This window comes from Rhinatrema bivittatum, chromosome 9 (genome assembly GCF_901001135.1).
Source record: "Rhinatrema bivittatum chromosome 9, aRhiBiv1.1, whole genome shotgun sequence".
In the NCBI taxonomy this organism is placed as follows: domain Eukaryota; kingdom Metazoa; phylum Chordata; class Amphibia; order Gymnophiona; family Rhinatrematidae; genus Rhinatrema; species Rhinatrema bivittatum.
The window spans coordinates 231,909,011-231,935,562 of NC_042623.1; the positions used below are offsets into that span (position 1 = coordinate 231,909,011).

General features: G+C 44.2%; 1 protein-coding gene across 4 annotated transcripts in view; it reads right to left on the reverse strand.

Moving 5' to 3' along the window:
- XXYLT1 (xyloside xylosyltransferase 1) overlaps positions 1-26,552 on the reverse strand; it is a 529,386-nt gene that overhangs the window by 362,749 nt on the left and 140,085 nt on the right. For all 4 annotated transcript variants that reach the window (XR_003858535.1, XM_029615071.1, XM_029615069.1 and 1 more), the window contains one exon: positions 7,997-8,144. Coding sequence is in view for 3 of the 4 variants with exons in the window: in XM_029615071.1 (XP_029470931.1) it covers positions 7,997-8,144 (148 nt within the window). In the remaining variant the exon portion in view is untranslated. The remainder of the gene's footprint in view (positions 1-7,996; positions 8,145-26,552) is intronic.

Sequence of the window (26,552 nt, forward strand, 5' to 3'; positions counted from 1 at the left end):
CTTGCCATCAAGGGTCAAAGAGAAGGCTTCCATGGGTTGTAGTTTGTTTACCTCTAGTATACAAGTACTGAGGTTGTAGCACAGCAGTTCTGACCAATAATTAAAAGAGTGGTATTAGTGAAAGCATTAGAGGAAAGTGCCTATTCATGTTCCCAGTTGGTGGTCCAAATCCAAGAATAATATCCACATAAAAGGTGGGCAGGGAAGATGCGAGTAGAGGCAGATTTGTAAATATAAGCAGTCGATGCAGAACACTATAGTACAGAAATAAAATTCGGAATGGAAAAATGTGGGTGCTGTGTGTGCCTGTGGAGGTGAAGGGAAAGGGAACAGGGATGGGGGAGGGGAAGGTGGGGTGGAAACAGGGATGGGGGAGGGGAAGTGGCTATAGTTCAGTTCATAAAAGACAATGAAATACATTAAATAAAAACCACATCTCACCTTTCTTACAACACATTTCCTACAAACCTAGAATACAACCAAGCAATGTTTATATCTGAGTTGTAGAAGGGATTAATTGAACTTTGCAGCCATGGCATGGAGCATAAACTTTTCAGTGGAGCAGCAAAAATGCATCAACTTATTTGAAGGAAAAGATGCACAGCTGGAAAATGTCTCCATATAACTGGTGCATGAAATCTGCAATAGACGCCACCGATTTGATGTCTTTAATAGTTTCCTGATGGATTTAACGGTGACAGATAGAAACAAGCAATTTAATGAAGTGGGAGATGCACCACATTATACAGTTATCAGATAATGGTGCCCCCATGATTTTGGCAGGATTTAAGAGACAGTTGATTTCGAACCCCATAGGTTTGAAATGTGTTGGGAACCCAGATAAATTTTCACCTTAGGAATAAAAGACCAAGATAATTGTTCTGCACAATTTTCCAGTTCTTCTCCCTCCTCTCTCTATCTGTTTCTGTCAGTTATTCCAGTTCAATCACCACAAAGACGGCTGAGCGAATGTGGGTAGTCTGCAGAGGGCAGGGCCTAAAACTATTTCGGGGGCAACTTTCAAGCTGTCTATATCAAAGACCGCGCATACTTTTACCAGCTCTCTAAGTGAACTTATGCACATGCTTTTGCTTCAAAACATGCCACAGGTACCAAGCACACACAGTCACTTGCAGCAGTCTTTTCTGCAGGTAGAACTTTACTGGAAAAGTAGGCACGAAGATTTGAAAATGCAACCTCTTTTCCCTCCCCTGATCTAAAAAACCCCACACACCCCCAGAAGCACCTCCTCGCAGCCAAGTACGTCCACACTGTGGAAGGGTGCATGGACTTTCAGACAGCCAATTAATACAGGTAAAACACTTTTGAACCACTTAAATCACTTTGAACATTGGCCTGTACTGTTTTTTGGTTTGTCTCTAGTTTGGGTTCATCTGCAACTGAAGTTGATCCAGTTTGGTTCTGGTTCAGCAACTGGTTTGTTACCCATGAACCAATTAATTTGGTTCCAGGTCATAAGAGAAAATGTAAATATAAGGCTTATTAAAATGATCATTTGCAACATGGAGTGAAGCAAGCTAACAGGCTAAATCTATTCTACCTAGTTGTCTGCCAGATGTACTTTGAAGCTTGCATAAAACAAAATCATTTCTAAGTACTTAATAATAAATGAGAAATGCTTATTTGTACTAGCACATCCAAAACTGTAAATCCTTGCAGATATTGATTTTGTGTGCTCATTCTGGTTCTGCAGCCAGTGAATATACTACAACAGTTTTGTTTTTTTTTGGTTTTTTTTAAGTTGTATCCTTATTCTCAGCCAGTAACCTGAATTTGTCTTGTCCAGGTCTGTTCTGGTTCAGGTTTAACAGATATGTTCAATTAATGATTCAAGATCTGTACTGGTCAAGAAAAAATAAAAATAAGGTTCTGTTTTTGGTTCAAGTTCAGGTTTGGTTTGACTTCCTGGAAGAAGGTTAAACTCGAGGGACCTTGGTGATCTTTCAACCACTGGGAGCTATGCCACACCATGCAAATTTCGGGGAAGGGTGAATGTCTGAACCAAGTATCCTAACCAAAACAGGGCAGAGGGAAAAAAGCGAGCAGGTAGTGGCCAGCCTACCACCTGTACAACTCCAGCACAGATTCTATATTATAATAACCCATCAAGGAATAAGTAACATGATGTGAACTTAAGTTTGTTTAGAAGCAGACTCATATATGGGATTGATACACCAGTCTGATGTCCTCCAGCATTAGTTTGGTCCCCAGAAAAATGAGTTGAAAGCAGCTGTCTTATTCCTAGTGGGTCGAGGTCTATCACCAAGCAATCTGACCAAAAATTTCTTAATTAGCAGTGTCTACTGAAGACAGAGCCTGGAACCTGCATTTTTGTTTACCAATATCATAAAAGCAACAATAGACAGACATGCTTATTCAATAAATGGGGAAAAATCCTTGCTCAAGACAGAATACTGCCCTTAGCCATTCACATTAGCAGTTTATATTTAACTACACACACAAGCAGAGATAACAGTTTAAAGAATCAGAGTGCTGTCAAGAGAGGAGATTCTTCAAAATGGTGACCTGTCCAAAACACTTATTCCAAATGTAAGAATCTAGGAAATCAAAGGGAGTGGGTTAGAAAAGAAAGGGAAATCAGAAGTGAGACTCAAGGAGGGCACGCAGGGTCAAGAAAAAGACAAGCCAATATTTTGAGGAATGTTCTGTTGCTGTAGAGACTTCCGGGAACCTGACAAGTTCTACAAAGGCAGCACTGAGACATGGTATCCTTGCAAAACTAGTGCCATCCCTAAGCTTGGCAGCAAACTACAGGGGCTCTAAACGGGACAGGAAACGCTTCCCGAAATGTGTGTGTAGAGCTGAAGCTTCAAAAACATCTTTCTCACAACAAATATGGAAAAAACTACTACCAAGAGTGTTTATTGTTTTGCCTTTACTAACAGGAAGGGGAAGAGCAGAAACTGTAAAGTAAAAAGTTGAGGAAGTCACTATGAGTGAGAAAACGTTATTAGGCCCTGGACAGGTCACCAACAACTCCACGGCTCTGAAATGAATAGATTTAGATGTGCTCTCTCTCCCTCTTGTGTATGAATTTTCGAAATAAAACCTAATTTGACATAGGCGATCTTGCATACTGGGTCATTCCATGGCTTCTACTTGAGCCAGATGGGAAAACTGGAAGAGATAGCATAAGATATTGAAAAAATGGAGACTGCAAGATCCTCCTTGCTCTCCTAAGCAAATGAAACAATGCCACGGTCAGCAATGCCAGCTTTACGTCTGCGGTCTGCACGCACATCTCAGAAAATAGGTTCTGGGTAGAACTTCTTGTTCTTTAAGATCTGTAGCTTTTATAAGGTTCATTTCTTAAAACGAACTCAGCAAATCTTTATTTCCTTTGCTCCCTCTCCCATGTTTCCTACACATTTCATTTTTGCCTTAACAGGAGGCATTGCTGTTTTAACTCAGCAACCAGGAGGCAATTAAAAAATGATCCCACGTCACCCAAGATGGCGGGTTGCTTGGGCGTCTTGCTCTCTTACCTGATTCTTTTTCCCCCCGCGGAATATGCCGCATTCGGCCCGCAAACGCAGGGCAAGGGAGCGTCTAGCCCCGGAGACATCCTCACCTCAAGTGCTGGCGGAGCCAATGGACGCCCACGTGTATCAGGTCAGAGAAACCGAGGAGGGCTCGCTGGGAGTGGAGCAGGGGGAAGAAGAGCCTGCAACCTCCCTTGAGCTGATGACAACTTCTCCAATTGTAAGATCACCGCCTGAGAATCCAGCGGAGGCCTGGCCCCAACATCGTTGGAGAGACTTGGAAGGATCGGAAGTCGGTGCCCTGGGTGAGTCTCTTGTTCCGGAGCCCTCGCTGTTGGTAGTAGAGGCCTCTTTGTACCTGGGTGAAAATGCTGCTCTAACTGCTCTAACTCAGGGCTGTGAGATAGAACCCAAATAACCTTCATTTCAGTTAACGGAGTTGATGAGGCCTTTGGAGTTTAGACTTGAAACGATCTGGGACGCAATTAATATATTGAACAGTAATGTTTCCTCGCAAGTTACCAATATTTCTAAAATGGTACAAGAAATGGATAAAAGATTGCAACTAGCAGAAAAAGATTTGGGTGAAGTTAAAAGGATTCAAGATTCACAAAATACAAAAATTGAAAGTTTAATTCTTACCCAACAAGAAATCATAAAAGAAAATAATTCATTCAATTTCAAGTTGAAGTATCTAGAAAATATGGCTCGCACTAAGAATATACGTTGTATAAATTTTCCGAAGTTTCCACATATTTCTCCTAAGGATATCTGGAAAAGGTATCTAATAGAATCTTTAAAGATTCCAGAAGAAACACTTCCTATAGTTGCCACTGGGAGCTATGCCACACTAAGAAGGTTACAGCTCAGGAAGAAGATAAGGCTCAAGTGAAAGAGTTACCAAAGATGAATATATATGATTTATTGGAACAGTCGGATGAAGAAACAGCAGTGCCATCTACCTTGATTGTTACGTTTCTACTTGATTCAGACAAGGAATGGATTTTCAAAAAGTACTTTCAACATCGAAAGGAACTTTTTTTGAAATGTAAAATTCTGATGTTCCTGGATCAATCCAGGCAAACGCAGAAGTTCAGGAGCCAATTCCTGCTATTAAGACCTAGAGTACAGCAATTGGGAGCATTATATGTTCTTAAATTTCCATGTAAATGATTGTTAAAATATCAAGGGGTTTCATACCAATTTTTTCTTCCCTCCCAATTAGTACATTTCTTTAGTAATAAGGGGGAGGATTTGGGCCAGTTCCCAGTCTCTGCTTAAGGAAGTCTTATGGAGTGCAAATTGATCTTGAAATAATGTAACTGACCTGTAACCGCTATATTTCTTGAGTTATTTCCTTTGGATTGTGGATATCAGGAGTCATGTTTGGTCCCTTTAGTGGTCTAATATATAACACATGTATTATTTTGTTGCAAAAAAAAAAAGTTTTTCCTCCATTTTTGATGTGAAATTTATGTCTGAACATGTGTCTTTGCATTTCAAGTGTGTTTGCTTGATAAATATTGTAAAATGACTGATAAATAAAAAATAAAATAAAATAAAAGATCCCATGTAATAGAAAAGAAGAAAGGCAATCCAGAATGAAGCATCAACTGCACCCAAGTCATACTGCTATTAATCCATGCTGCCAGAGGTCCAGAGCAATCTGAAATCAAACTGCATCAAAGCCTACAGGTCACTAACTCTACACCGGTGTGTCTTTCTGAGCCCTCCCCACCTTTAATTGAGAGTTCAAGCCAAAACAAAATTCTCCCCAAAGATGTAACTCGCCTTTCACATTATGCAAGCTCCACTTCTGTTACAGGATTAAAGCTGCATTAAAAATTTAAATTAGTGAGATAGCATGCTAATTAAAATCCTAAAGGAAGAGAACACAGCACAGGTTATAATCTGCCAGCAAGTTTCCCTTCAGTGCAATGGCAAAGAGCCATTTACTACCAATATGCTGCACTGTGCAAACGGAAATTCAGATCTGCACCAGGCAGGGATCCTAGTTTTCAGTTTTTATTTTATTTAATCCCGTGTTTATTACAACAAGAACACAAATAGGAGAAATCAGTGGAAAGAAATGACTCATTTTTCAAGGTAAATATTTTTGTTCCCATTTTAATAAATAAAATCCTGGGAAAACTAAAATAAAAACAGAAAACAAAGAACCCTAGTTATAAGAGAGACAACACTGCTGGGAAAGGTGTTTCCAATATTTGGAGAAAGCTAAAGTTGCAGTTTTATTTATTAAATGGGATTCACTAGCCAGTGAGGTCTCTACCTGCCACTCCCCTCCATCTCTCCATTATGACCACCAATTGGGTTTCTTTAAAAAAAAAAAAAAATCACACACACAGGGTCCGATCCATTCTGCATCAAGGAGAAAAGTTCTTGCCAAAATCAGGCCCACAGCGTAACTGAATATACATAGTTTATTGCCTCTTCTGGTCTGTTACTGGACATTGACTCCAATATTCATTAAACCAAGGGTTTAACATTAGTTTCAGCAGAGACAACCTGAGAAGCCTCAGCACTCAGAATTCATGAGCTAAAAATACTTTTGTTTCTTGGGAGCTTATCCCAAGGACCGGACATATAAGACCCCAATTCAGCAAGTCCCATTCCAACTTGACTCCTGGAAGTTTTTTGGGTTTTTTTCCTAGCAATTCCCTCCAACCTTAGGACTGACTAAAAGTAAATTTATTTCTCAGTACCTCAACCCTGTCCACCCCATGGACACTTCCTGTCTCATCAATCTTTGAGTGAAGACCTATCCAAGAATTTAAAGCAAATCACCAAGCATATTCGTTTTAAATATACAACAGAGCAATGATGAAACGAATATTTCATTTACAGCCATAAGTTAAGTTTAACAAATAATAAGGCACAGGAGTAACATATGGAAAAACACAAGCCAGTGACCCAGCCCGGGAACTGTGCTGCTGCTGCCGCACTGGGTGAAAGGAGCAAACTACTGAGAAAAGGGTTTCTTTCTTGTTGAGCAATCAAATGTTCAGCAAAATTACTGTGTTTGATGCCATATAATTATCTACCAAAATATCTCCCCAGCAGCTAAATTTAGAAATAGCTCAGAATGGCTTAAGCTCATCCTGTTTCAAAGGAACCAGGCTGCGTGGCAGGGAGGTTCAATAAACCCTTTCATTGCTGAGGAAGTGGGTTCCAAGACTTAGTACTGCTCGTTGGCAAATTTTAGTCTATATCCCAAAGTCAGAGGAAAACTGGGCCACGCTGACAGAGCCCAGGGGTAAAAAAAAACCACTATACAAGGACAGCACTGCAAGGGAATGCCAGCAATGTTTCACAAATGTAAGTTTGGATATGAACGAATCTGATTCATTCATTTTAAGAGCTTATCCCATTTTTAAATCATTTCTTTGTGCCCCCTAACTTCCTTCCACTCCTTTGAGATTCCACCTCAATCAGAAGCTACCATAGCTGGGCCTAACAATCACAAGTGTTAATGTTTTTCCCTCACTCTTATTCCTTTGCCCCCCTTCTCTCTAGTCCAGCTACTGAACAGTGGTTCTATCTAGAACCTAGTACAAGTGCATTCTTGAGAAAGCAAGATGGAGTCACTCTTGAACTATGACTGAGATTCCCTCCCTCTTGGGGACTGTGAATGCTGCTTCTGCAGCATCCAAGCAGGTGATGGTTTGTGGATCAGAAAGGAGGTCTGAGAACTGAAGCCAAGCATCTGCAAGGACCGACAGGGCTCAAATCCAGTGGATCAGAGACTTTGAGGGCAGGGAATGTGACAGCTGAGCCACAGGCTCACTAAGAATCTAGGGCTAGAGTCAACAAGTTATCCTACCTTAACAGGACACACCCAAGAAGAAATTCCATTGGTTCAAACAGAGCGCCAAGCCCCACTTGGTGTTTCTACCCAGTGACTCCATGAAACCATTCTAGGCCATGGCTCCTGAAACTCTGTTGCTTTCCTGACCATTTTGAGTCAGAACTTGCCTTGCTTCTGACTTTTCCTCATTTGTTCCATCCTGTCATGGACTGCTGGCCTATGCCCTGTACCTTGGTCACCTGGCTCGACAGGAACCTGTCTTTCTTAGGTTATCCTCTTCACCTGCTTCTACCACCCAAATCTGGTGGGCTACCTGGCCACCACCAGACTGAGCTAGCTCAATCAGGTTCTGGTGGGATGGAGACTCATTGCATAGGTTGGGCTGATTTGGGTGGGAGGAATATAAAAATAAGGGAAAAAACTCAAGCAATTGCAAATGAAGGCTCATGGTGCTGTAAGCTCAATAGGAGGACAGTTCCGATTGACCTGAACACCCAAAGGAGCAGGAGAAAAACTGCTAGGCCACAAAAAAAATAAAAATCCTTCTTTACTCTGATGAATCAGTGCACTACTTCAGCTTCAACATTTTTGAGGTTTCCTGTTTGACTTCAAGCGCCTTCAGGAACCCTTCATAGGATCTGTTTACCTTTGGGCATTACGAGATGCATAGCTACTGACAGGAAGAAGATGGAGTCACTATAGTACGTCCCAGATCCAGCACTAAAGTGCTTCTGCATGGCTTCGACTATTGGAAACAGCTTTTCCGTCAGTGCGTTCACATCGTGAAATATGACCTGTTGGGTAAAAGAGATGAAGAGGCTAAGCACTGGATGCCTGCGCCATGGACATCACAGACTATTAAGCAGGTATGCACACCATTGGACATAAATGACAAAACACAGAGGACAATTTTCTCATTGGAGACATCTTCCTGAGATCAATTTTGATATATATATACATATAATTTTCCTTATGTTTCCTCACATTAACAATTATAGATGACCATCTCAATACTAAAACATTACCACACCAGACTAAGATTAAAAATTTGGCTACTGTAAACTTAAAACTAAACATAATAAACTGGCAAGATGAGTCCTAGTGTCGGGGTGTCATTCCATGCTACACTCCCAGTGGGGCCACCTGCAGAACACAGCACAAAGCTCCAGGGCAGGAGTTGCCAAATTGGGTCCTCGAGAGCCACAAATGGGCCAGGTTTTCAGGATATTCACAATGAATATGTATGAGATAGATTTGCATATAATGAGGCAGTGCATGCAAATCTACCTCATGCATATTCATTGTGGATATCCTGAAAACCTGGCCCATTTGTGGTTCTCAAGGACCAGAGTTGGCCACTCCTGCTCTTGGAGCCCCCCTCCCACAAATTCAGGACTTCGAAAAATGTATGGCCTCTGTAAATAAAATGCTACTCAAAGGCACTGCATATTTCTGGAAAACTGAATAAACACTTCTTAAGAAGGTTTTCTTGACATCTGCTGCTCTGAAACTCAAAACATTTTCAGCTTCATTGCAACATACGGGAATCTCAATGGTCCTTCCCAGATATGCAGGGTCGCCGTACTGGCATCGCCAACATCCAGAATTGGGTGGAGGATGTGCTCTGCACATATTCTAACTGTGATGTCATCTCAAACCAAAGACAAGAAGCTATTTAAAAAAAAAAAAAAGCTTCAGTCCCCGGTCTACCCCTCTTGGGTCCCTGGCCCAGCTCCACAGGACTCAATGAGGAAACAAGGATGAGCAAATGGTTATTGTGCTCTCTCAACTCCCCAACACATTTTTTATTTTCTATTCATAAGGAAATAAAGATGTTAAGAAAGTGCCTCAGCTATGCTGAAGCAGAAGAAACTAAAAAAGATCTCCTATACATTGCACTCTTTGGCAGGCATCAATGGCAGAAAGCTTGTATGATAACTCAAACAGTAAATGGTTCTATGTAGTAGTGTTGGTTACTGCTATAGCACTGCGCATGGAGGAGTCCAACTTGTCTAGATATTTCCAGCTTTCGTTGAATCCAGCCCAGTGTAAGTGTTTGATGCTGCATGCAGTCAAGCAATAAAGAGGGAGTAAATCTGAGAAACTGAGATCATACCCAACATGCCCTGAGGCTTAAGATTGAAGATCGTTCCTGTCACTGTATGCTCAAAATAAATCCATTTGGAGACACTGACCTCAGAGAGGAGTGACACACAGCAATTTGGTGGTCAGGAGAGCATTTATGCTACTATTAGTGTCAAATTTAAAAAATACTTTTCAAACATTACAAAACTACTGCTTTAAGGTGATAAATAAGAAAAAGTTTAAAAAAAAGAAGATAAACTAGTGTATTATCAAACAGTTGACGGTTTTGACAACGTGAGAATTTGGAGCTTTTTTTTAACTCTACTGCACCAAAGCAAGAAGATATAATGGCCAGAGTTTTCAGAGAACTGCAACATGACACAATCTTTTCCATGGACGAAATGGATGTCTAAATGGCAAATGAGATGTAATGTGGACAAGTACAAAGTGATACACATAGGGAAAAATAATCCCAACCACAGGTAAACAATGCTGGGTTCTATATTGGGAATCACCACCTAAGAAAAGGACCTCAGAGTCCATGTGGGCAATACTTTGAAATCCTCAGTTCAGTGTGCGGCAACTGTCACAAAAGCAAATACAATGTTAGGAATTATTTAGAAAGGACTAGATAATAAAATGGAGAATATCATAATGCCTGAGTACTGTGGTGCAACTGCACCTTGAGTACTGCATGTAGTTCTAGTCGCCCTACCTCAATTCAAAAAAGACATAGCAGAAGTAGGTAAGTGCAGAGGAGGACAACAATAATAATGATAAAGTGGTTGGATGAAGAAAGGCTAATGGGATAGGGCTTATCAGTTGGAAGAGAGACTACTGGGAGGGGGGGTTTGACACAGTTGATAAAATCATGATTGAACAAAATACTTGCCATTCTGGTCAGACTGAGGGTCATTCACAACAGTGGCCAATCCAGGTCACAAGTACTGGCAGGATCCAGTCCAAACCATGGGTTCTGCCTCCCTTCCAGCAGGTGGAGACAGAGATAAACTTCAAAGGCACTCTCAATTAAGCTGGTTTGCCTCCTGCATCCTTCAATATATCGAATATCAAAGCAGAATAGGCCTAGCAATGAATCAAGCAAGAACAGAACTGTAAACATGAACGAATAAACATGAAAACTGTAGCTTTCTTTCTTAGTATGCTGCAATAATACAAATGAAACTTGTGCGTGCGGACTGTATAGATCACCCTGTTACCCATTCCCAGTCTTTGGGCGGGCATTTGGACTGATCCGTGGTACTACAGGAACGAAAGTTATCAGGTAAGAACTAATTTTCTTTTCCCTGTATGTATCCGAATCAGTCCAAACCATGGGATGGACCAGAACTTCCGTAAACCGGGTGGAACCTCGTAAGGCCCGCATGCAATACGTCACTGCCAAAGTCTCTGGGCGCCTGAACGTCCAAGCGGTAGTGGCGAGCAAAGTATGTAGCGTCTTCCAAGTAGCAGCTCTGCAAATCTCTTGAGGTGGTACCAGCTGGCATTCGGCCCATGAAGCTGCTTGCGAACGAACCGAAAGGGCCTTCATGCCCTCAGGAACCAGCCTCCCTTTATAAATGTATGCAGATGATATGGCTTCTCTTAGCCATCGAGCAATCGTTGTTTTAGATGCCTTGTGCCCCTTCTTGGGACCGCTCCATAAGACAAACAAATGATCTGAAAGTCTGAAAGAATTAGTGACCTCCAAGTAATGCAGCAAGGCACGCCGAACATCGAGCCGACAAAGCTCTCGTGCATGCTGTACATCATTTGACAAATCGGGAAAGGCTGGAAGCTCAACCGATTGACTTAAATGGAAAGATGAGACCACCTTGGGTAAAAAGGACAGTACCGTACGCAGAGAAACTCCCGAGTCCGAAATCCTCAAAAAAGGTTCCCTACAGGAGAGAGTCTGTAACTCAGAAACTCTGCGAGCTGAACAGATAGCCAACAAAAACACAGTTTTCAAGATGAGGTTACCATTTTAAGGGGTTCAAACGGTGGATCACACAATACGCGAAGAACCAGATTAAGACTCCAAGAAGGACAAACCGGACGGACCACGGGCTTCTGATGCCGTACTTCTCTGAGGAAACTCACCACATCTGGATGCAAATCCACCGAGCTACCAACCAAGGAACCGAGGGCCACCACTTGTACCCGAAGGGAATTAAAGGACAAACCCTTGGCCAAACCATCTTGCAAAAAAAAATTTAGCATCTGAGCAATTGTAGCGTGCCTGGGCAGAATCTCTCTCTCCCGGCTCTCCTTTGATCAACTGCTCCAAATCCTCCCCGAACAAAAAACCCCCTTTAAACGGCATAGAACCAAGCTGGGCCTTGGAGGAAACATTAGCTGACCAGTTCTGGAGCCACAAAAGCCTTCTTGCCGACTCCGACGACGACAGAGCATGAGTAGAAGTGCGGATCAGGTCATATAATGCATCCACCCCATATGCCACTGCAGCTTCCAAATGCTGCGCCTGTTCAGACTCCGCCGGAGGGAGATCATCTTGAGACATGAGCAATTGCTGTACCCAGTGCAGGCTCACACGCAGCATATAACTGCTACACCCCGTCGCCCGGATACCCAGAGCCGACACCTAAAACATGCATTTGAACAGCACTTCCAGCTTGCAGTCTTGCAGGTCCATGAGAGCCGTCGAGCCTGCTACCGGGATCGTGGTTCTTTTGACAACTGCCGAAACCAACGTGTCCACCTTAAGAGACTGCAATAGATCCAAAAAATCATCCACTAAGGGATAAAGCTTATCCATGGCTCGTTCAACCCGCAGACCAGCATCCGGAGCATCCCACTCCCTGGTCATCAGCTGATGCAGCATGGCATGGACCGGAAAAACCCGGGTCTACATTTGAACTCCCGCTAGGACTGGGTCCACAGAATCCTGCGGCGGAGCAAGCAGGGGGAGCTCCACCCCGAGCTCAGAAAGAACTGCAGGAATGAGAGGCTCTAATTCCTCTCTCTGAAACAGGCGGACCACCTTAGGGTCATCGCCATCTAGGGGATTTTGTTTCCCCTGATCCTCATTCAATCCCCCTCCCCCCCGCGGGGAGGGGCGGAGAGGCCCCTGCAACAGCCGCCGCATGTCCCGGCACCACCAGGGCAGCAGAGCCATCTGAAGCCACAGCACCTTTTAACTTGGCTACCCGTAAAGATGCGGGTCCGTCCGTGCGCTTGGTTACCTTGGGAGCCGGTCCCTGCACAGGTATCACAGGCAAAGCAGCAGCTTGCGGAGACCTGGAAGCCAAAATTGCTTTGTGCATAAAGAGGACAAAATCTAAAGGAAAAGAATCAGGATCAACATCCTGTCCCCCTTGGAATAAATCCTGGTACTGATCAAACAAATCATCAGGTCCCGGTGACAGGGCTGGAGGAAACAGACCCTCCCCCATAGCATCAGCCTGAGCTGCTGCACATGTGCCTAAAATGGCTGCTGTCCCTGCACTGAGGGAAAAGGGATCAGTACTGAAATCACGCTGAGCAGGGTGTTTGGAAGCCCTTCGAGGCTTGCTGCAGACCCTGAAAAGGAGCTGCCTTCCCCACCAGGTAAGCATCGGGAGCAAATCCCAGCTCTAGAAAGCTGCGCGGTGGCTTCACCACATGTTACACACAAAGATGGCCGCGGCATCTCAATTTTTTTTTTTTTTAAAGCCAACGCAGCCTGGGGTAAGAGAGGAATTGGACCACCAGTAATCACTTACCCTGCTTATTATCTGCCTGGAGCCCCGTGGGGTCACCAACCCCAGCTCCTTTAACCTGCCACCAAAGAGGATGACCCCGCAGGATCTAACAACCCCCTGGGAGGATAAAGAAACTTCTCTCAGTAGAAGAACTGTCTTTTTTCTAAAACTTGCTTGATTCAGAACGTATAGCTAGTTTACTTTTAGATAAATTTAAGGGATAGCCTACACCCCAGAAATAGGGCAAGACTGCAGGGTTTGCACGACCTCCATCTGCTGAAGACAGAGAAATACTGAAGGGATGCAGGAGGCACACCTGCTTAACTGAGGGTGTCTTTGAAGTTTATCTCCATCTCCACCTGTTGGAAGGGAAGCATAAGCCATGGTTTGGACTGATCCGGGTAAGTACAGGGAACAGATAGATCCTATTCTGCTAAGTCAGGATAAGCAGTGGCTTTCCCCAAGTCTATCTGATTAATCATTTACATACTTTTCCAAACCTTTTTAAACCTAGCTACAATAAGTGTTTTTACTACTCCCTCCTGCAATGAGTTCCAGAACTTAATTGAGTATTAAATGAAAAAATATTTTCTCTGATTTTTTTAAACATGTTAAAACAATTAACATTCTGTTTGCTTTTTTTGCTTGCCGCTGCACACTGAGCCAAATATTTCAAAGTATTGTGCACAATGATGCCCAGATCTTTTTCCTGGGTGGTAACTCCTAATATAGAAGCCAAGATCGTTTAACTGTAGTTTGGATTACTTTTCTGTATGTGCATCACTTTGCAATTGTCCACATTAAATTTCATCTGCCATTTGGATTCCCAGTCTCAGGTCTTGCAAGATTCTCTTGCAGTTTTTCACAGTCCACAATAATTTTGTTTCTGCAGATTTGATCACCTCACTCGCTGTTCTCTTTTCCAAATTATTTATAAATATATTAAAAAGTATTAGTCCTAGTATAGATCCTTGTGGCACTCTGTTTAACTTGCTCCATTCAGAAAATGGACCATTAAGTCTTACTCTCTTTTTCCTATCATTTAATCAATTCACAAGAATGAGTTTTAAATTTTCTCTGGAGTCTCAGTAAGGACTTAGTCAAATGCATTCTGAAAATCCAAATACAATATATCCACCAGCCCACTATTATCCACATGCTTATTAACCTCTTTAAAAAAATATGTAGCAGATTGGTGAGGCAAGACTTCCCTGGGGTAAATCCATGTTGGCTTGTCCCATTAAACCATTATTTATTTAAAATCTTATATTCCACAAAATCCAAAAATATATATTTTTCAATGCGGATTACAACATTACATACATAAAATATATAACATAAAACAGTTCATACAAAAAACATTATCAATAAAATAACAATTAAAACTAGTCACAAAAAGCTTCTTTAAGCAGTATTGCCTTAATCTGATGCCTGAATTCCTTGCTATTCTTTTCTTTTCCCATGACTGTCTATATGTTCTGTGATTTTGTTCTTCAGAATAGTTTCTATGATTTTTCCCAGAACTGAAGTCAGGCTCACTGGATCCCTTTCTAAAAATTGGCGTTACATTGGCCAGCCTCCAATCTTGAGGTACAATAGATGATTTTAATGATAGGCTACAAAAAAGGGAAAATTGGTTATTACCTGCTAATTTTTGTTCCTGTAATACCACAGATCAGTCCAGACAAGCGGGTTTTATTTATCCCTACCAGCAGATGGAGGTAGAAAACAAAACTTTGGGCACTGCCACATATATGAGAGTGCCACCTGCAGTCCCTCAGTATTAATCGATACCCAAGCCAAGATAAGAAAAAATAAAGAGCGAATGAGGCTCCCAACATGGATACCCCTGACCAACTAGATAACCATGCAGAAACACTAAACCTAGAAATTGAAGCCAAAAAATGGCAAATCTGCTTTGCAAATAAATACAGCAGTAGACCAAGCAGTCTTTCAGCAGAGATCCTCAGGGCGGGCCTCTGGACTGATCTGTGATATTACAGGAACGAAAATTAGCTGGTAAGAACCAATTTTCCTTTCCTGAACATACCCAGATCAGTCCAGACAAGTGGAATGTACCAAAGACCTCTTACACTGGGCGGGAACCCAAAAGACCCGCTCGAAGAACACTCTCTTCAAAAGGGGCCGCCTCCGGGGCCCGCACATCCAAACGGTAATGCTTGGTAAAAGTGTGCAATGAAGACCACACCGTGGCTCTACAGATCTCTTGAGGAGACAGCAGATGACACTCAGCCTAGGACGTCTCCTGAGCTCGAATTGAATGTGCTCTAAGACCCACTGGAACCACCCTTCCTTTTGATACATAAGCTGCAGAGATCATCTCTTTCAATCAATGAGACAAAAAAGCCTTAGACGCCTTTTCGCCCTTTTTTGCTCCCCCGAACAGGACGAACAAATGATCAGAACGACGAAAAGCATTAGTGACTTTCAAGTAACGTAAAACCATCCATCTCATATCCAAAAGGTGAAGTTCTCGTCCCATCAAGGGATCCTGAGCCCAATCCGGAAACCCGGGCAACTCCACTGATTAGTTTATATGAAAAACCGACACCACCTTAGGAAGAAACGAAGGTACCGTACGCAAGGACACCATATCGGACGATATCTGGAGAAACGGTTCACGGCACGAAAGCGCCTGCAATTCTGAAATCCTTCTAGCCGAACAGATAGCTATCAAAAAGACCGTCTTCAGAGTCAGGATCTTCAAAGATACCCGATTCAGAGGCTCAAATGGCTCCTCGCAAAGGACCCATAGCAAGTAAGACTCCATTCCGGACAAATGCGACGCAGTGGTGGATGGAGATGTTTGACTCCTCGTAGAAAATGCACCACATCCAGATGGGATGCCAAGGCCTTCTCCTGGACTCTCCCTCTGAGAAAACCCAAAGCGGAAACCTGGACCTGAAGGGAACTATGGGCTAATCTTCTGGATAAACCCACCTGCAAAAAAGACAAAATATGGGACACAGATACCTGAAGAGGGTCCAATCCCTGTTGTCCACACCAGGTCTCAAACACCTTCCATACCCTGGAAAAGGCTAAAGAGGTAGCAGGGCATCTCGCTTGGAGCAGCGTGGTAATTACTGGTTCCGAATACCCCCTCACATACAATCGCCTCCTCTCAAAAGCCAGGCTGCGAGACAAAAGCAATCCTCCCGATCGGAAAATATAGGACCCTGATGCAGGAGATCCGGAAAATGGGTCAGGCGTAGCGGTCCGTCCACTGGCAACTGCTCCAGATCCGCAAACCATGGACGGCGAGGCCATTCCAGAGCCACCAGAATCACAGACCCCGTGTGGCCCTCTACATGCCTGAGTACCTCTGCTATCAGCGGCCACAGAGGAAAGACGTACAGGAGGACTCCGGTCAGCCATGGACATACATCGAGCCCCACTGCCCGGACTCCCTCCGCCGGCTGAACAACCTTTGCATCTTGGTATTGAGACTCGTTGCCATGAGATCGAACTGCGGAGTTCCCCACCGTTCGCAGAGAAGCTCCCAGGCCCTCAGAGAGTTATCACTCCCACGGATCCAACTGCTGCTGGCTGAGGTAATCCTCCTGGACGTTGTCGATTCCTGCAACATGGGAGGTGGCGATTCCTTTGAGATGAAGCTTTGCCCATTCAAACAGCAGCTGAGCCTCCTGTGCTACCATGGGATTCTTGGTTCCCCCCTGGCGGTTGATGTAAGCCACTGTGGTGAATTGTCCGAGAAAACTCGCACCATCCAATCACGGACCAAGGGTAGAAACTGCTCCAGAGCTCGGCGCACCGCTCTTGTCTCCAGGTGATTGATGGACCATGTCTGTTCTGACGTCGACCAAAGGCCCTGAGCAGATCTGCCCAGACAAACTGCTCCCCAGTCCCGAAGACTTGCATCTCTGGTGACCACCACCAAATTCAGGACCTCAAGAGGCATCCCCTTCTCCAGATTGTTCTGCATCATCCACCAGGCCAGACTGGCCCTGGCTGACTCCGTCAGAGCCAGGGGCAGGAAATATTGTTGCGACAGAGGATTCCAATGGGACAACAAGGCTCTCTGCAGAGGCATCAAATGGGCAAACGCCCAGGGCACCAGTTCCAATGTGGACACCATCGAGCCCAGGACCTGTAAGAAATCCCAGACCTTCGGCACCTGTAGACGAAGCAGACGCGCTACCTGCCCCTGAATTTTGTTCACCCTGTCGTCTGTAAGAAACACTCTGCTCTGCTGGGTGTCGAAACAGGCTCCCAAGTATTCGAGGGAACAGGAGGGGACCAGATGTCTCTTCAGCATATTGATAACCCAGCCTAAATATTCCAGGAGTGACCGAACTCGGTCCATGGACCGCACACATTCCTCTAGTGACTTCACCCGTATCAGCCGATCGTCCAAGTACGGGTGCACCAACAATCCCTCCTGTCGCAGCGCCGCCACCACTACCACCATCACCTTTGTAAAGGTCCGTGGGACCGTGGCCAGCCCGAAAGGCAGCTCTTGAAACTGATAGTGCTGTCCCAGAACCATGAATCTGAGAAACTTCTGGTGCTCCTGATGGATGGGAATATGCAGATAAGCGTCTGTGAGATCCAGAGACGCCAAAAACTCTCCTCCCCATACTGCCGCAATTACGGTACGCAACGCCTCCATTCGAAAACGTGGTACTTTCAAACTCTGGTTGACTTTCTTCAGGTCTAGGATAAGTCGAAATGTGCCTTCCTTCTTGGGCACCATGAAATAGATGGAATATCTGCCTTGTCCCTGTTCAGACACTGGCACCAGTACAACCACCTCCAGACTAAACAACCACTGAAGCATTTCCTGGACCGCTGCCCGCTTGCTTCAGGAAAGACAATGCGACTCCAGAAAGACCGACCGCAGTGGGCGAGAAAATTCTAAGACGTAGCCGTTTCTCACCTCGCTCAACACCCACCGGTTGGAAGTGACCTTGGTCCACTCCCTGTAGAACCGGGCCAGCCTGCAGACACAAGGAGTGGACCTGCTGGATCTCATTGTGAGGACATTGTCACCCACATCCTGGATGGATCCGCCTCTAGATAACCTTCCAGCCCCTCGAAAGGACTGTTGCCTATGTGAGGACTGTCTTGGGGCCGAGGACTCCCGAAAGCGAGGCCGAGAAGAGAAAGGTTTCCGGCCAGACTTTCGATCCTCTGGCAGCCTATTGCCCTTTGTCACTCCCAGCGACTTCATCAGATGATCAAGGTCCTCACCAAACAGCAGTTTCCCCTGAAAGGGCAGATTACAGAGCTGCGATTTTGATGACAGATCCACTGACCAGTTGCGTAGCCACAAGTATCGTCTGGAAGCCACCACTGACACCATAGCACGGGCTGTGGTTCTCAACAGGTCCTACAAGGCATCCACGCCAGAGGCAACCCCTGCCTCCAGGCGGGCCGCCTGGAATGGGGAAAGAGTCCCAGAGGCGATTGCTCCTGTGGCTTCTGGATCCAACATAAACAGGCCCGCTGCATCAGACTTGCACATACCGCCGCCCACAGGCCGAGCCCCAGGACCTCAAAAGCTCGCTTGAGATGCACTTCTGCTCCTGAACATCCTTCAGAGCGGAAGCTCCAGCCACCAGAATAGAGGTTTTTTTAGTGACTGCCCAAACTGCCGCATCCACCTTCTGGACCTTAAAAACGTCCAGATGGTCCTGCAGAAGCGGATAAATCTTGGACATCGCTCTGCCAACTCGCAGACCCGAGTCGGGAGAATCCCACTCTCGGTTGATCAATTTCCTGGATTTTCTTCGGAATTGGGAAAGGCCATCCAAACTAGATTAACCCCTATAGCATCTGAATCTTCCAGGTGAGTTTAATCCCCAGTTCCTCCAACACCTGAGGTATAAGCAGGCGAAGCTCCTCTCTCTTGAAAAGCCGGATAAATCGCGGATCATCATAGTGGAAAGTGTTCTAAACATCAAAATCACAGAACATATAGAAAGACATGGTTTAATTGAACAAAGTCAGCATGGCTTTTCCCAAGGCAAGTCTTGCCTCACAAATCTGCTTCACTTTTTTGAAGGAGTTAATAAACATGTGGATAAAGGTGAACCGGTAGATGTAGTATACTTGGATTTTCAGAAGGCGTTTGACAAAGTTCCTCATGAGAGGCTTTTAGGAAAAGTAAAAAGTCATAGGATAGGTGGCGATGGCCTTTCGTGGATTACAAACTGGCTAAAAGACAGGAAACAGAGAGTAGGATTAAATGGACAATTTTCTCAGTGGGAGGGAGTGGACAGTGGAGTGCCTCAGGGATCTGTATTCGGACCCTTACTTTTCAAATATTTATAAATGATCTGGAAAGAAATACGACGAGTGAGATAATCAAATTTGCAGATGATACAAAATTGTTCAGAGTAGTTAAATCACAAGCAGATTGTGATAAATTGCAGGAAGACCTTGTGAGACTGGAAAATTGGGCATCAAAATGGCAGATGAAATTTAATGTGGATAAGTGCAAGGTGATGCATATAGGGAAAAATAACCCATGTTATAATTACATAATGTTGGGTTCCATATTAGGTGCTACAACCCAAGAAAGAGATCTAGGCATCATAGTGGATAACACATTGAAATCGTTGGTTCAGTGTGCTGCGGCAGTCAAAAAAGCAAACAGAATGTTGGGAATTATTAGAAAAAGAATGGTGAATAAAACGGAAAATGTCATGCCTCTGTACCTGTGTACAATTCTGGTCGCCGCATCTCAAAAAACATATAATTGCGATGGAGAAGGTACAGAGAAGGGCTACCAAAATGATAAGGGGAATGGAACAGCTCCCCTATGAGGAAAGACTAAAGAGGTTAGGACTTTTCAGCTTGGAGAAGAGACGGCTGAGGGGGGATATGATAGAGGTGTTTAAAATCATGAAAGGTCTAGAACGGGTAGATGTGAATCGGTTATTTACTCTTTTGGATAATAGAAAGACTAGGGGGCACTCCATGAAGTTAGCATGTGGCATATTTAAAACTAATCGGAGAAAGTTCTTTTTTACTCAACGCACAATTAAACTCTGGAATTTGTTGCCAGAGGATATGGTTAGTGCAGTTAGTATAGGTGTGTTTAAAAAAGGATTGGATAAGTTCTTGTAGGAGAAGTCCATTACCTGCTATTAATTAAGTTGACTTACAAAATAGCCACTGCTATTACTAGCAATGGTAACATGGACTTGACTTAGTTTTTGGGTTCTTGCCAGGTTCTTATGGCCTGGATTGGCCACTGTTGGAAACAGGATGCTGGGCTTGATGGACCCTTGGTCTGACCCAGTATGGCATGATCTTATCTTATTATCCTTCAGCCTCCAGACCCTCCAAGGTCCCCTGTTCAGTTTTAGAGTCCCCTAAGTCCAGAGTGGGACCCCCAATCGGGTCCCCATCCTGATTGGCCTCCGAGGAGACCTCATCCTCCTGCTTAGACTCGTCCAAATCTTCCTAGTCCGATACCAATCGCACTAGCCGTCCCTCAGGAGGCAGAGTTCGCGTGCCCATGGAACCTTTAGGGAGGACCTTCCCCCGCTTTGCCGAACCCGTCTGGCTTCTGTGACACCGCACAGGAAGGCCAGGAAGGCCTCGTGCAGTAAAAGTACGAATTTGGGTGAAAATCCCCCTGGGGCCCCCGAAGGGCGCTTGAGGCTGCTAGGGCGTGAGACATCCGGACCTTTTTCCCTAGGTCAAACCATGGGAGACAGGAGCAGCGGGGACCCCCCGGATCACTGGGAAGAATCCCACCTATCCGGCTCTGCTTCTGCGGCCATAGCCACTCCCTCCTGTGATCCCAGCACCACCGCCGAGGTCCACGAACGCCTCTGTGGTTTTGCTTGCCTTTCAGACCCCCCCCCCTCCCCAGCACACTCGTGCAGAGGAGGTCATTCACGCCGACCAACGGGCTACCATAGGCCCTGCAGGTTTCTCTGAGCTGCTTGTCTGTCATAACAAGCACCAAAAAATAAAGCAAGGCAAAATAAAAATCCAAACAGGCAATCCTATGCTTGCCGCGCTTCCACGCGGCCCGGATCGCAAGGGGGAGGGGCGAACCACACGGCAGCTTTCAAACCCTGAAGAGGGCGCACTGCCCCAAGAATTTCCCGCCAGCGCAGTGAAAAGGCCACTGCCGCGACTGAAAACCGCACGGCTCATTCAGGAGTACAGCCAGCCCCCAACGGAGTGAATCTGCCCCGACCGGGACCTCCCTCCTCCGAATGATCCCCCGATCCGCCCAATTACTGCGTGGCCTGCACCCGACGATCTCGCCGAGGATTTCAGCCTGCTAGGCCGCACAGCCTGCCGCATGGTTCTGCTATTGCATTCAGCTTGCTAGGCCGCACAGCCTAGCAGGCTGAATGCAACAAAGATTTAAAGGCCCACACACACAGGAAAGCACAAAACTAAAAGTAAGGTTACTTCTCTGTCCTGGGCAGGCGGAGGGGCTTCGGGCCCACCGAGGGAACCAAAGAATTGGCTGTCAGTGGTCCTAATCGAACAAAGAATACAATACAAAGTTCTATGTATAATTCATAAGCTAATACATGAGGAAAAAGCCGACTGGCTCAACACAGCACTGCGCGTACATGTCCCTCACAGAAACCTAAGATCTGCAAATAAGGCCCTACTAACTGTCCCCTCAGTCAAATCAGCTCGGCTCACTCAAGTAAGGGAAAGAGCACTGTCACTGGCTGGCCCTGTACTATGGAACACCATGCCTCTTGAACTAAGGCTCCAGAGAAATCTGAAAATCTTTAAATCTAACCTGAAAACCTGGCTCTATATACAAGCTTTCGAGAAGGACAAAGAGAAGGAAAAAAATTGATTAAGATGGACGCACCGAACAAACCCACAGTAATGTTAATTTTGTACCGTTGAGAAATTGTCATACCAAACTGATTAGTTTACTTAAACTCATAGCTTATTGCACTTTATTGTTACCGTACTATGATGGCACATGTTCAAGTTGTAAGCTATACCAATCATAATTATCGTGCCTATATGTAAACCGTTGTGATGGTTCTCCAACTTAACGACAGTATAGAAGAGTTTTTAAATAAATAAATAAAATAAAAATAGGGTTGTGGGCTGAAGCGTGCCAGGGGCTTCCTGAGCTCAACCTGAGGGACGACCCTTCTGCAGGAGCCTGTCACCTCGGGGAGCAATCTTCCTTAAAATATCCAGTCAGTTAGGACTGCAGGGTTAGCACTTCTACCATCTGCTGGAGGTAGAGAAATACTGAGGGACTGCAGGTGGCACTCTCGTATTTGTGGCAGTGCCCAAAGTTTTGTTCTCTACCTCCATCTGCTGGTAGGGATGAATAAAACCCGCTTGTCTGGATTGATCTGGGTATGTTCAGGAATTACTAGTAATAGATCTGCAATTTCATTTTTGAGTACTTTCAGAATTCTGGGGCATATACCATTTGGTCTAGGTGATTTCTTAAACTTTAGTTTGTCAATCTGCCCTATTACTTCATCCAGATTCACCATGATTTGTTTCAGTTCCTCTGAATTATCACCATTAAATACTTTTTCCGGCATGAATATCTCACCAACATCCTCCTCAGTAAAGACAGGGGCAAAAATTCATTTAGTTTTTCTGCTATTTTCCTGTCATCCCTGACCACCCCTTTTACTCTTCGGTCATCTGACAGCCTGATATCTTATTGTCTGGCTAAAATTTATTGCGATAAAATAGGGGCATTCTGAGGTCATTTCGGGAAGGCATTACTTTAGCCAGATAAGTTATCCGGCTAACTCCGATATGTAGTTATCTGAATAACTTAGCAAAAGAGCTATTTCCACTGCCGGTCCTAATCTCTGGAATTCACTCCCACCAGACCTTAGAATTGAACAATCGACTCCCACCTTTAAAAAAAGACTAAAGACCTGGTTGTTCAACCAAGCATTCTCTTAATTTCAATCTTAATACCTAAGCTTTGATCTCCAGGAAGGTCCACTACTTTGTATATAATTACCCTTAAGTTATTATTTTTATTTTCTCCAAGTTCTATTTATCCTGTTCATTGTAAGACATTATTCTAAATACTGTCAATCTATTGTTGTAATGTAAACCGAAGTGATTAGTAACTTTGTTACCAGAACTTCGGTATATAAAACTGTTAAATAAAATAAATAAATAACTTATTCTGCTAAGCTGGTCATACCATAGAGCTTCCTAAAGTTAGCAGGATAAAGTTAGCCCGCTATATTTAATAGTGTGGCTGCACTATTGATATTACTTCCAAAGTTAGCCAGCTTCTTTTCAAATTGTCTTAGCCTACATAATTACTTTTTTTTACATCTAACTTGCCAGTGCTTTTGCTCCTCCCTATTTTCCTAATTTGGGTCTGCTTTCCATTTTTTGAATGATACCCTTTTGGCTTTAATTGCCTCTTTCATTGGCAGTCGTTTGGTTTTCCATTAACTTTTTTTTAATGCATGGAATACATTTTGTTGGGCCTCAAGGATGGTATTTTTAAATAGTGTCCACGTCTCTTGCAAGTAGTCACCGTTCCCCAGGTTGTACAATACCAGTATTCTGTCCTTATGTTAAAGACTTCTACATCCCATAGTACCCTTCCCTTCCATTATGCATCATGTGTCACACAGAATATTAATAATAATTTTGAGCCCTATGGGATCTCTCTTTCAAACAAGATCCTCACATGCTTTGCAATAAACTCTAAACCAAACAGCACCACTGGATTAGAAGGCCTGGCAGAGTATTTCTGTACCATGTGAAAGCTACCGGAGGGGGAGAAGAATAAATAATGGGAGTAATTTGGAAAGGGATTCTCTTCAGGCCAATAGAAAAAGCCCTTTTCAAAACCTTCCCCCTTCTCCCCCCACACTCAGTGTACCCTGTCCACAATAATGTGTGTACTTTTCCTCCCCTGCAAGAAAAAGGGGAGAGGCCATCCCAGTACAGCGAGCTTAACTTTTGTCTCTGCCTGCACACTGCCCAGTGGGGAGTTTGCACCTGCATTGCTCAACTACAATTGGATAACCTGAAGCATGGAAAAGCAAAATGGCTTGCCCAAGGTCACTATGCAAGTCACAATTTACTAGCATGTTGGGGGAGGGGGAAGGGGTCAAATCTGAGTCATTGAACTTCTCATTCATAAGTCCAACTGCTAGAACATGCTTACAAAATGGACGTTTCCATATTAGTATATTAAGCTTACCATAAATGATTTATTACATCTACTAGTAAGTAGCTCTTACCTCTCCCTGCATACATACAGCAACCAGTACTGGAAAGCAATATAACACTGCAGAACCTCACACAACACTGCATTGCCCTTCCAGCATTCATCCAGCCTCTCCAGCAAGCTTCCAGCATTCATCCAGCCTCTCCAACAAGCGTCCAGCATTCATCCAGCCTCTCCAGCAAGCATCCAGCATTCATCCAGCCTCTCCAGCAAGCTTCCAGCATTCATCCAGCCTCACTTGCAAGCCACAAACAATCATCCATTCTCACCTACAAGCTTCCAGCATCCATCCAGCCACACCTGCAAGCCTCAAGCACTCATACACCATCCCCTGCAAGCCTCTAGCATTCATCAAACCTGCACATACAAGCCTCCAACTTTCACTTAACCCCTTCTTAATCCTTCTAATCTCGCAACAAAGTCCCTACAAATGGCCCCATTCTTCACAATTCCAACTCTCCAACACAATACACCACCTAAAAGAATTTCTTTCCGACATGTCCAACAACACAACCTTAAATCCCTCTCTTCAATTTTAATCACTCCTTCCACGCAACTTCTAGGCCTCACCCTTTTCTCTTTAAGCCTCTTCAATGCTCAATCCCTAACGAAAAAGTCTGTAATCTTAAATGACTACCTCATCGACGTGAAACCGGAGATATGTGCAATCACTGAAACATGGTTAAAACCATCAGACACAGCAATAATTAATCAACTACCTACAGAGGCTTACGACTTCTTCTCGCTTCCTCGTCATAAAAAAAAGGGAGGAGGTATTCTTTTAGCAACTAAAAAGGACCTCAGATTCTCGCTACAGCAATCCAATTCCAATTCAAAACTTGAATTCGGCTTCTTCACCTCAGACAAGCTCCAAATCCTTCTCATATATGCTCCCCCAGGACTCTTGGAATCAGATGCTTCACCATTGGTCGAATTAACCTCTTCCCTCATCAACTTTGACTCGCCAGCTATCATTCTAGGTGATTTCAACATGCACGTTGATAACCCTACCCCATCACCTAACTGTGAAACACTACTCACAGCCTTCACAGCGCTAGGCTTCACTCAATTAGTTAACAAACCTACCCACAAAGCCGGCCACACGTTAGACCTGATCTTCGTTAACGCTGCTATCAAGCCCGTATCTATCCCAAATTGCACTAAGGTCCCGTGGTCAGATCACTACCTCATAACAACTTCATTCTCTATAAAAGATACCAACCCGGCTTGCATTCCTTCGCCCTCCTTCGAATACAGGAAAACCTGCTCACCAGAAGACCTTAATAATCACCTATCACCACTACTCCACCAACTGGACCTTACAGATCCGAATGCAGCACTTCGATCATGGAATACAATCACCGAAACTTTAGCTAACATGCTATGCCCTCCTATTACAAAAAAAACCACACCAGAATTCCTCCAAAAGACAGCCATGGTTCTCCTCAGAACTAAGAAAGCTCAAACTCCAACTAAGACAAAATGAGGCTAAATGGCGCAAAAACCCAGGAACCAACACCCTTTCAATCTACAAATCATCTCTGCATCAATACAAATCAAGCACCTTAAGATCCAAGAGGGACTACTACGCCTCGAAGATACACGACCTTGTTTTCGATGCCAAAGCCCTCTTCAGCTATGTAGCCAAACTCACACAATTAAACCAACCAGAGATTGCACATGACCAAGCTCAATCGAAAGCGGAAGAATTAGCTCTATTCTTCAGCAACAAAATCAATACTCTTCTATCGCAGCTCCCCACAAACCCCACTGTTCCACTAACCACTCCTCAACCCTCAATCAACTACACTCGGTTAGAAGAACTTGACACAACTTCATCCATTGAGATCCAAGGAATTCTAAGGAAAATGAAACCTTCCTCGCATCCTTCGGATCACATCCCAGCCAAACTACTACTATCAATTCCAGAATCTATCTCTAAAACCCTGGCAGATATCATTAATTGCTCCCTTACACAAGGATTCTACCCGGACAACCTCAAACTTGCCTCTCTCAAACCCCTTCTCAAAAAACCTAATCTCGACCCAAACGATCCTAACAACTTTAGACCGATAGCTAACCTCCCATTCATAGCCAAGATAATGGAAAAATTGATAAACTCACGACTCTCAAACTACATTGAAGACAATAACCTTCTATTTCCATCACAATACGGATTCCGTAAAACCTTAAGC